The sequence below is a fragment of the Palaemon carinicauda genome, chromosome 15, assembly GCF_036898095.1.
Source record: "Palaemon carinicauda isolate YSFRI2023 chromosome 15, ASM3689809v2, whole genome shotgun sequence".
Taxonomy (NCBI): Eukaryota; Metazoa; Arthropoda; class Malacostraca; order Decapoda; family Palaemonidae; genus Palaemon; species Palaemon carinicauda.
This window is the reverse complement of record NC_090739.1, coordinates 22724544-22736549: the sequence shown is the minus strand read 5'-3', so window position 1 is coordinate 22736549 and position 12006 is coordinate 22724544. Positions and strand designations below refer to the sequence as shown.

At 35.8% G+C, this 12006-nt stretch overlaps 1 protein-coding gene across 1 annotated transcript in view; it reads right to left on the bottom strand.

Annotated features, from left to right (window-relative positions):
* Positions 1-298: 298 nt before the first annotated feature.
* LOC137654514 (hypoxia-inducible factor 1-alpha inhibitor-like) overlaps positions 299-12006 on the bottom strand; it is a 127174-nt gene continuing 115466 nt past the window's right edge. Inside the window, exon 6 of the mRNA XM_068388210.1 lies at positions 299-11796. Within this exon, the coding sequence (XP_068244311.1) occupies positions 11611-11796 (186 nt within the window). The 3' untranslated portion in view covers positions 299-11610. The remainder of the gene's footprint in view (positions 11797-12006) is intronic.

Sequence of the window (12006 nt, the reverse complement as noted above, 5' to 3'; positions counted from 1 at the left end):
ATTCCGGGTGAAGATTGCTATGTGTCGTATCAAAAAATATGTCCCCTGATATTATGCGATATCCTTAAAGATATATTAAGGATACACTCGCGCCAGGAGTTAGAATTCTGGAGACCTATGGTCAATTCTTTGGGAGTATCACTGTAGCAAATATCCCTTAGAAAGCTACCTAAAGGAATCTTCCATCAGGACGACATGGCCGAGCCCAAAAATTCCATGATTAAATTGGAAACATCCTATACACAAGTTGTTTGGATGCAGGGAAATTAAACACAAATTCCATTTTTCTTCTATTTTTGTAAGGTTTGCATATTTCCTATGCACCATTATCTGTAGTGTATGGCTATTATAGGCCTTAACTTTACCTGCTCATTCTGCATAGTTCTAGGAATTTGGATTTAGCAAACTTTGTTTATGAGATAGAGGTAATTTTCATTTACAAAGACACCTAACTCTAAGTGCATAACAAAAACCGAAAGACAATATCTCAAAATTTATGAAAACTCGAGAATCAGTTAAAAATTGGTACATTCTAAGAAAATGTCATGCCTAAGTCAACCAAACTTCTATTTATAAAGGAAGGGTTTTCAGTCACATAAATACAGCTTGAAAAATCATTACACATACAATAGTGCATTGCTATACTAATTTACAGACAATAATGTAAGAACTAAGTAATGTGTTTCTATAAAAGATACTCCAAACTAATTCTTGTTATAACAGAGGTTGACTGAAAACCACCAAATAAATTCATTTATCTTCAAAAATAGACAACCGAATTCACTTAACCTCCAAGATCCCTGTTTCCACTTACTGGAAAATGAATATATACTGTTGTAGTATAATTACTACATGATTGTTCACATAGCTTCCCGAACAACTCAAAATGGAAGGGGACTAAGCCAACTAAACATGAGAAGTAGAAGAAACTGATGTAATCCTAACATGACATTGGAAAACAATCATGACAGATCCTCTTTAAGAATACCTACATAAGAGCAGAAAATAAATATAATACCACTTACTCTAAACAGATTCAAATACTTTTAAAATGTTGTTGGCAATGATAACATTTCATTAAAATTACACCTTTTAATTTTTCATAGAGCGCTTTAAAATTTCAGCTTCCTAGTCCAGTGATACCTAACAGGAAGTTAACAATATGAAGCTGAAAGGAAAATACCGAATTTCTCGTAAAGTTTAAAAACACTTCCATAAATTTGTTTAAATATAAGTTTGCAGGAAGGTTATGCATACCAGACAACCTACCATCTTTGAAATTTTTATATAATTTTCTGCTTCTGGATTATATATCTTAGAATTATTACTATTAAGTTATGTAACCCCCCCCCCCCCCCAAAAAAAAAAGTGAGGTAACCCAAGAAGCATAAAAGTATCCAGTAGTTATTCAGTAAAATTCTATGTCTACAGATACTGTATACAGAATTATATTATCTAAGCCAGACTAGACATCCTATAGAATTTTCAGAAAAGTGACACTGATGGAAAGTTCAATATCCCTTAAGAAGGTGAAAATTTTCTGGCAGAAATCTCCCACCTTCATATCTACTTTTTCATTATTAAAATTTTCCAGACTTAAAAGTCAAAACTTGTATTCCCGAAAATATAGGACAAAAGACAATTTGCAATCCTTAAAAATAAGTGACAAAACACAGGTTACAGCATTTGCAGCATTACCAGTTTCTTGAAGGATATTCTTTCAACTGCATTATCTCCAAATACCAAGCAAACCTTAGGAACAATAAAATAGTGTTGCAATAAGCTTCTTTTTGAACAAAGAATAATAAAACCTACAATGTTATAACTAGCACAAGTCTGGGAACCTTTGTAAATACTGCAGTTAAATGTACATCTATCATACACAATGGAAGTTTTTGGGTATTATAATGGCCAAGAAATATGGAAATAAACAAGGGCATTATTGACCTCATTCCCTTTAGAACCAAGTAGCCTAGTTTTCTCCAGATTTCTCTTTGAACTAAAGTTAAACTTTCTTTTATGCTTTAATCTTTAATCACCTCAGCAACCATTAAACATACTTTCCAAAAAGGAAGTGAGGCCTTTGCATTCCTCACAACAAATCTTCAAATATAAAAATGTCCCTGCAACAAGACACAAACAGAATGCGGATCATGATCCCCTAAATACAATCCTTTTGCACAACTATGCAGCAACTGCTAACAAATCTTGGAGATCACATCTTTAATGCAGTAAATTAAATATAAAACAAACAAAAACCTAACAATCTACAGCGCACAAGAACATTGTTCCAAGTCTACTTTTTAAAGATCGAATATGATACAATATGCTCAGCATGTTATTGTCAGTAACACTATTGGCCTCATTATTTACGATACGCATTAAATTATGATGTTGGAGGGAAAGAATAAAGGTGATTTCTAAATTTTTAAGGGGGTAATGTCGACATAACCAACCTTCTGTTTTTTCTTCATGCTGACTTCATGAAGATATACAGAAAATTACATAACTAAATTTAGTTCAGTATTCCAACCAAGAGAAAAGACTATTACAAAAATTTGGAGATGAGATGGAACAATCTTCCTGAGCAGTATTATCAGATCACAAACAATGATCTCAGCTTGGAATCCCATACAGAAGTACCACTTAAGGCACTCCGGGATGGTACTTCACCTGACCAGCATTCTGTCTTGCGAGCTATGGCTACTTTGTATACACTATGCTGCCTAATTCTTCTGTTTGTGTTGATACCCTGTGGCATAGTACTGTGTATAATTTCACTAGTTTTAAGCTATTTGCTGCTCTCTACAAGAACTTTTGTACTAGACATCACTGGTGAAAATCTAATTAGTGGTAACATGATCAATGAAACAATTTTTATTACTATAATCAATGAAACAATTTTTATTACCATAAAAGTGTAGACCAAAAATATTTCTCTTCTACCAAGACTGGAATGATCATACTGAAAACACTCTTGTCCTGGCTCTTAACCTACCCACAATGGATGTTTCTGCCACCAACCTGGAAACCGCTGTTCCCTCTATTTTGATATGATAAGAATTGTCAATTTTTTTCTTAAAAATCTAGCACTTTTTGTTAAAAAATCCAATACCTTTTAGACTGCTGTAAGTTCTGAGATCATGTAATATTCTAGTCCCCTACAGTTGTAGAATGTACTATATTTGATGTAATGATATAAATATCAGCTTTGTCTGATTATCGTAGCAAGACTCAGATCACGAGTCATCATGAGAAAATTTTCACAGCAATCTCTTCTGTTGAATTTGGAAAGAAATTTGTTATACAAACATTATTACTCAGCAAACTCAGTATAAGCATGTATTGTACTGTACTTTCGTGAATTATGCAAAAAAAAAAAAAAAAAAAAAAAAAAAATCTATTTTCCCAACTATACAAACCTTTAATCCTTTAAAATACAGATATGTCTTTAGCGGCACTGGAATAACCATAAAATTGTCAACAGGGTATAATAATTGGTTAACAAACAATGGTCCCTGACGAAAGCACCGCCCTCCAGCCTGTCACAAACAATTGCTATTTTTTTCCTAATGAGAGGGGTGTTTGATGTGGAAAATTTAATTTGAAGAGCTGGTTAGTATAGCTAGGAAAAATGCAAAACATTTTCAAATTCTTTTATTTGTTCCTACACATATAAAACCTTTTTGCCCTTTAAAATAGGAACACTCTCATTGGTGGGAGCTAGTCCCTTAGAACCTAACTAGAAGGTTCTTTTCTTTCCAGGCATGTCATCCTTCCTGGTCCCATGTGGGAGCAAGGAAGGCATCTCCAATAACCTCTTAACAGCTACAGTAAACATAAGGGTGTAGAGGCTGTTAGGGCCTTGGTTAGTACTGGCTTAAAAGGAAGCTTATACTATGACAGAAAACCTGTCTCCCTAAAAGGGAGATGGCATCAGTAGTATTAAACTAGGCATGTCAAGAGAAATGTTTGGTAAGATGCTAACCCATTTTCCTTGAAAGGAGGCTGGATGAGTTGCTTCATAGCAAATGTAGTCTTTAAGAAAGGTGCTCCATTGTGTAATTCACCAGCATCAGACGTGCGATCATCGTGTAACAGCTGCTGCTGCTGCTCCAGCATCCCCTCAAGAGAGAAACGAGAGAGGTAGAAGAGTCAGACATTCTACTTCTCCTCAATACTTATGCCAAACACGTTACCTTACATGGGGTGCATACGAAGGAACTTGAAGTGCTACACAACTACAAAGCGGCCACCTCAAGACCCGAGGAAAAGGGATGCAAGTGCCTATCAGCAATGCTTGTAATGTACAGAAAGGCAAAAAAAAGGTCTGCGACTTTCAGAATAACTTTCAACCCATGTGTGTCGACAGGTAAACCTGAGGCTGCTGATAGTAGTAGACGTGAGTTCTTACAAACCTAAGTTGAACCTGAAGGCAAAAAGCCTCACCAAGCCTGAAGGAACAGTGTCTGGATATTACCTTCATGTTCCTATGGGAAATAATGAGAAGGTTGCAGACACTCGCAAGTGAGGTGTCGAGTCCTCCTCGAGCAGCACCGCAGTGCCCTGATATGATGCCTGGTAACTTTGTGTCAACTTACACAATGAGATAGGATTGATAAGGTCTTAAATTAGTATTCAAGACTGAATGGTACTGTACTGAGTTCTTGTTATACAGTCTACGAGATGACAATGGTGGCAGGAACCACACATCCCACAAAAGTTGACATTATGAGGCCCTTGAAACTCTCCTCCTCTCTTGCCAAAGCAGAGAAGAGAGAGTCTGGAGAGAAAGATACCCAAGTTAAACAATTAAAAGGCTATTTCAATGTTCCTGAAGACATATCCCTATTTTAAAGGACAAAAGGTTTGTATACAAGTAGAAACAAATTAAACCTGAGGAATGCATTTTCCTTCTGTAATACATTTCCAGGAAAAGCACTGAATTAGATACAATATTGCATTTTCTCAAACAAAAATGTTGTAATCACCGCATATAAAGCCATTAATCACAATCCCTTACAAATCCTATAAGACTTTCGCTATACTGTGACAAAAGCCCCTCACTAAATTCTTGGTTGATGTGGAAGGTGATTTGCAACTACAATATACAAATAAACATTTCACCCGAACCCAAGCAAGCAAATTTAAAAAACTAACTTTTATGAGTTTTTAATAAACCCAGGATGAATGAATGGCTATTGTTTATTAGTAGTGAACAATTAGGCTGGTATTATTATTATTATTACTAGCCAAGCTACAACCCTAGTTGGAAAAGCAAGATGTTAATAAAGCTATAAAAGTTTTCGTCATTATTCATTAATTTTAAAGGGATATTAAGGTCATATATATTTCTCAAGTTGCTTGTAAATAACATTTCTGTCTAATGCCATCTTTTATCTGCTGTAAAATAAACTTCATTCTTCAACTTGAAAACCAAGCTGCGAGAATGAGATAGGTAAACACCTCATCACTGGCCAATGCTATGGACATAAATACCAACATATTGTAAAAACAATCTTCTTGCCTTTAGCGAAGTTGGCCTTCGATTGAGTAGTCACATACTTGTAGGAACTAATACAGTAAGACTTGTATCCATAAGCCTACCTCTGGTTCAATTCAATGCTAGTAAGCAATTCAGGGATCTCTCTGTACCCCACTTTCTTCTGGTTACTTTTTAGGGACATCCTTATCAGCTGTTTCTAATAATAACAAGTTTAAAGTACAGTCATCTGTATTTTCCTAACTATAAAAACTCGAGTCCTTAAGGTAGGGAATACGTTTTCAGCACGAAATCGAACAGCCGTTAAAATTGTTAACAAGGTGGTTAACAATAGGTGGCGAGCAAGGGTTGGAGACACCTCCCTGTCAAAAGTTCTTCACTTATGACCTTTCGTATCAGGACTGAGAGGGCCGGTTGAGGTGGAAAGTTCAACTTAAAGGACTCACTTATGTATAGCTAGGAAAAATAAAGCAAACTTTTTTCTATGTGTATACAAACCTTTAATCCTTTAAGTAGGGAGACTCGCTGATTGGTGGGTCGGAAGTCCCCCATAGAGAAGAATGGGTTGGTTATTTTTCTTCCATGGAGATGTCAATCAACCTAGTCCTGTACAGGAGTGAAGGAGATGACTCCAGCAACATCCTATCTGTCTATTATATGAATGAATAGGTTGATAGGACCTGGCCTATTCAAAAAGATTGGTACATGGTCAAAGGAGGGATCCCTTGTGAAGGGGATCGCAGTCTGGAGTAAAATACCTGGCATGTGATAATCAATGGATTGGTAAATATTCCACCATCCTCCCCCTTGTTTCTAGAGGGTTAAGGAGAACTAAATTCTAAAGAATGAAGCTCAGAAGTATACCAACACTTTGAACGCTTTGTTCCCAAGAGAGGGGGAGAAAGAATGGAGGAAAAGATACAATCATTCTGCCTTCATTCCAAACTTATATCTATACATTACCATAGACAAGAAGCTTGTCATCGAGCTTGGAAGCTGGGCTTGCTACACAATTACTTGAGCTGCCACCACAGGACCAAGTGCAATGACATCAACGGACTTGTCAGTACTCATATAGAATAAAGGCCGTTAAGATTGTCTGGGGACTAACGCAGAGAGACCGCCTAACTCACCTAAATTCTTCACCGATTCTAAGAAATCAGAGAGTTTAGAAAGTAAGAATCATCAATGACGGCCTTCTCAATGGCTCAAACGGGTATGCATGAGAGCCTTGAGAATGAGACATGTCCCCTTCCGGGGCCTGAAGTTCGAGGATGAGCTAGACTGTTCAAAGCTCCTATCAAGCATAGACAACTATGAGGAGAGGTCTATAACCCTCCGTCAAAAGACCATGCTCATGGCTGAGCAGTAGCCTTGATAGCAGTAACTGAGAAGTGCTTCTCTTGCTGAAGAATGACAAGGAAATCTGCGATCTCCTTTAAGAGATGATACAACTGAGAAGAGTCCCATCTAAATCAATTGCAGAGCAATGACCACTTTCCTTGGGAAAGTGAGATTCATAAGGAGTTCTCTCGGGGTCCCAATTGGGCACAATGGGATACCATTTGGCATAAAGCCACCAGGATCAACCTGATTTCTAGTGTAATCCCCACATAGTAGATTAGTGGACGAAACAGAGGAAGGGCATAACCTTCCACGTGATCCTATAGGTGTTGGAATGGGTGAGAATTTTACCGGAAAGTGATTAAAGAGGGGGAGGGCTCAAGAGGGTAGCAAGTAACATCCTGAAGGACTTCTACTACCAAAGGTACGGCCCTATGTCTCTGCCAAGTTGCCCAAAGGCACGACAAGCAACTCCTTACTCTTAACAGGCAGTAAGAAAGGAGGGTGAATGCTGGCAACAGCATATCCCTTCTTCCACTGCTGGTGGTCCTGACCAGATTCTAAGAAAGGCCAGGAGGCTATCCTTGCTGAACCCCACACCGACAAGTTCTGAAGTAACAGCACTACCTCTGAACTAACTTGCTTTGGGAATGGGGAGCTAGCGGACAGTACGATACTCTTGTACTTATGCAGAGACTCCAGGGGTTGGTAACTCTGTTGACTTGGCTACGTAAGTCACTGCACCTGACCACTGATCAAGCCAGGTGATTGATTGGAAGGGGCCCATGGTTGATCAACATGGTCTTCTACTCAAAAGGCAGAGAAGACTATAATTTCTACTTCAAGACTCTCCAAGGAGAGCCCTCTGTCAATGCGCAGACCGATAGATCAACCAAAAAAGGTGCTGATACAGAAAGCTTGCAAAAAACCTTTCTGTCTTGATGATCTGAGTGCTTGAGGGCAACAAAAGTGGCTCCAGACAAATTACTAATATCGTATATTTCCCCGCAATAAGACGACCTTCAGAGAAGACGAGGTGGATAATTAGGGCAAATTATAATGAATTTAGGTCATATCTGCTGTATACGACAACTGGTGAATTGCAAAACCATCAGTGTACAGTATAGGATATCTTTTACTGTATACTTAGAAATCCGAAATAGATTAAATAAAAACTATTTTGTATCATGCTTTTGCTAAACACGTCACATAAAACCGAAACACTGTTTTGTTTACGTTCCATCGCTGATCATAACGAGCAAATATATGCACTTACACGTCTGTGTATCGGATAGCTTTTCCAGCGATAAATATCTTACCAAGTATTGGTTATGGTTATGTAATAATGATATTATTAATGTTGTTTTACTTACTTTATCCTTATAAATTCAAAATAAAGGAAATAAGAGTGATTTTATATCATGTTTTCCTAAAACGGCACCTAAAATAGAAAACACTGTTTTGTTTACATTTCATTGCCGATCATAACGAACAAACGAACGTATTTACACATCCAAATGATTACTAATGATACTAAGCTTTTAGTAGAGATGATGTTATTACAAATATTTTACTTTCCATATCCCTAAAAATTTCTGCACGCCACATAACAGGATAACCATTTTGTTTGCGTTTAGTCAACAACAAATGCCTGCTAATGACAGTATCATGTGACAGATGATGTTACGTGATTGGAGAAAGTGAGCCCAATTTCAATCATGGAATTTTAATGAAAAATAAATATGCTAATCTATATTTTATTACTACTGTTATTAATGGTACCATTAAAATTATCGAAAGGTTAAAGAAAGATAAAGGTTGCTGAGAATGCAACCATAACCAAATGTTTACATTTTGTCAGCTGACCTCGCATAGAAAACAGTTGATTTAATTATTGTTATAGAATATTTCCTCAAATAGGCTATTTACCATGCCAATAATAAGAAAGGTAAATATGGTTTGGTTACCTTTACTATCAATTTTCATACCGAAGCCTAGGCTAGCCTACCAATAAACATCACTTGGAATTCAAGGTGTGATTTTCATATCAGTTGTATAAGATGACCCTCAAATTTTCAGGGGTGAATTTTCGGATTTAGGGGTTATCTTATACATGAAAATATACGGTACTCTTTCCCTTCATATGGTGCTTGCAATAGAAAAAGTTGACCTTGGCCTACAATATCTGGGCATGGACCTCCTTTCAAAACAATAAAGAACTCCCTAACCTAATTTCAAGACATCTTACAAACTCTAAGAACTATGAAGTACTGCTTCTTTAACTTTTAAACAGTATATTCATTATCAACAAAAGATTATCCTTATCTTGTAACTCCTGAACACTTACACCACTTTCAAAAGGACAAAAATTATTAACACACCCAAGTTCACCATATAGTACGAGTGTTAGACAATGCATTTCAATGAAAAAAATATCTACTGATACTCTGTTCATCACAGCCCCCCAAAGGTTCCTCAGTTTTAACCTTGAGTGCCAGTTTCAGTTATACACTCTTCTCTGTGGCCTTCAAGATGATCAGTTACATTTATTAGGCTAACCAAAACAGTTTCCACACATAAAAAGACGAGTGGCTCATCTGAATCAAAGAGAGCTGGAGCATGGAAAAAAATAACCTACCGGTAATCTGTTATAGAGAGAGCTTGGTCTTTAACAGAAATTTATTCACTCAAACTTACTTGAATAGCAGTGAAATCTTCCCTTCCCCTTGCAGTGAAAAGTGGATGAAAACCAAGACAAAACATAAAGGAAAATTGTCTCCAGATGCCTCGGGGAACATTCCAAGCTGTCAAACTCAACTCCTGTTCATATGCATACCCGACCTAGTCAACAAGATGCTCTTAAAAAGTTCCCTAAGTGACTTACAAAGTTTTGTGGTAATGGACATATTCTTATATCCTAAATTTCAAAAGTTATTATAACACCTGACAAAATATCCTAAATTTCAAAAGTTATTATAACACCTGACAAAATCTCAAAGTGCCTGCAAGCTAATCTGAGAATTTCATTCCCCTACTGGCTTAGAACAATCGATTCACCACCATTATGAAAATTCCAAATGCAAATTTCCTGGAGCAAATTGCAAACTGGCTGGTCAAAGAGAAGCTAGGTCTTCACAAAGACTTCCACTGTAGGTTCAAAGTGGCTTAATTTGTTTACAGAGGAGAATAACAGGTTGATCCTCTTAATCATTCACATGCTAAGAGCAAAAAAAGTAATAACTTATATATTTAGCAGATGATCAAATCTAATACTATATTCAACCTTAGTGAGGGATCTTGCCTGTACAGTAGTAGACATACACGAACCCTTGAAGAAAAAGTTTTTTGCCATATAGAATTTAATAATTTTTTCTATGTTATTGATTTGTCAATGAGGGAAACTATTATCCAGCATTTTGCTAAAAAAAAAACTAACGGGTTTCAGGTCAAGTTGTGCTCCTCAAAGGTTTCTGACTACTAGTAAGAGGTTCAAATATCATTATCATAATGGAAATGCAATTCATGTGAATAAAAATTTCCAAAAGCTGAAAATTCCCTACAATAGTCAATTTTAACATTAACCATATGACAATTCACTATGAAACACAATTGAATATCAATTGTAGAAGTGGCAAATTATGAATAAAAATACAATACAGTACAATAATTACCTTAACAAAATAAAAATGGTTCACAAAGTATTCTTATAGGAGTTGATAAAAAGGTAGAGTAAATGCATACGTCAAGAGAGCCAGTCATATAAAACTTACTGAGCCTCGAGGATGATGTACTATTAATTAGCAAATATGTAGAACTAAGTTTTCAATGTTGCCTAATAACTTGTTTAGATATCTGGAAGACTGCAACATATCTGGATTGAAAAAGATTTTCTTACTAAATAATCTGGTCATTAAGGTTCAATGTAATCACTATAAAGATAAGTTTATAATAAGTTTTCAAATTCATGTTGAATACAATAAATTGACAAAAGGTCATCGGCAATATAAATCACTGTACTATAAATAAAAATTAAGAAGGAAATGACATCAAAGTATAACATTTTAGTTAAGCACAATTGACTTTCAAATGAAGACAATTTTTTTTACAGAAATTTCCTTGATTGAACATTGCTTCAAATAGTGGGTCACTTCCTATATTTTTATTTCAGCATACTTTCAGAATGAAAAGGAATAAGGGGAAGGAGGCGACCGTAAATTTTCTGACAATGTACAGATGCTTTTTGTTTATACAAGAAAACTATCAAACAAAACTAAATATTATTCCTAGTTATATCTTCCTCAATACAGCATTACTTTAAGCAACTACAGCATATCGTACATTAACTGATTATCTGTGTATAAATTATATTACTATTTATGGTTTTTTGACATAAGATAGGAAAAAAGCAGTGATACGCAACATTTGCAATATTCCAGATAACAAACAAAAAATGTAAATAGTAAATAAATAAAAGGTTCTCATTCCACATCAACCAGTCACACTGCTAAGACTAATATGTAAAAATACCATTAAGTTATGCTAACTCATATCAAGATCCTTTGGCATTAAAAGGAAAATAACTCCTAAAAGTTGAATTAACAACACCAAAGAGCATATTAACTCCTTAAATCAATTATTTTCTATCTTCTATACAAAGCACCAACAAGATTTTACAATCAGCGTTCTTATGTAAACAATAAGACAATTGAAGAACTAAGTGTAATATATAACAATATGCTATTCCTAAACCACCAAGTGTAAAATCACAGATTTCCTTCTTCTTTTAAAGCATTCTCACCAGAATATCTACCCAGAACTAGTGAACGCAAAAGGGGTCCCACTTCTGCTGGGTCTTTCAGAGCTTCTAACAACATCTTCTCTACATTTCGCATGATGGCCAGTTTTTGCCGGGGTTTTAGAGGATATTCAACAGTTTCTGTTGGTCCACCCTGAAAAGATGTCAATTATTTCATGTAAAATAATCCCTTTCCTGTAATATGAATTAAATTTTCACAAGGTTATGTTTTCCCCTAGACATATACGGTATTTACTTTACCACAATAAATTATGACACCAAATCCTCTAGCTCTATAAAATATAAATATAGTACTAAGGTATCTCAACATAAAAAGAAATTCCGGGGAATGAAACTGTCATAC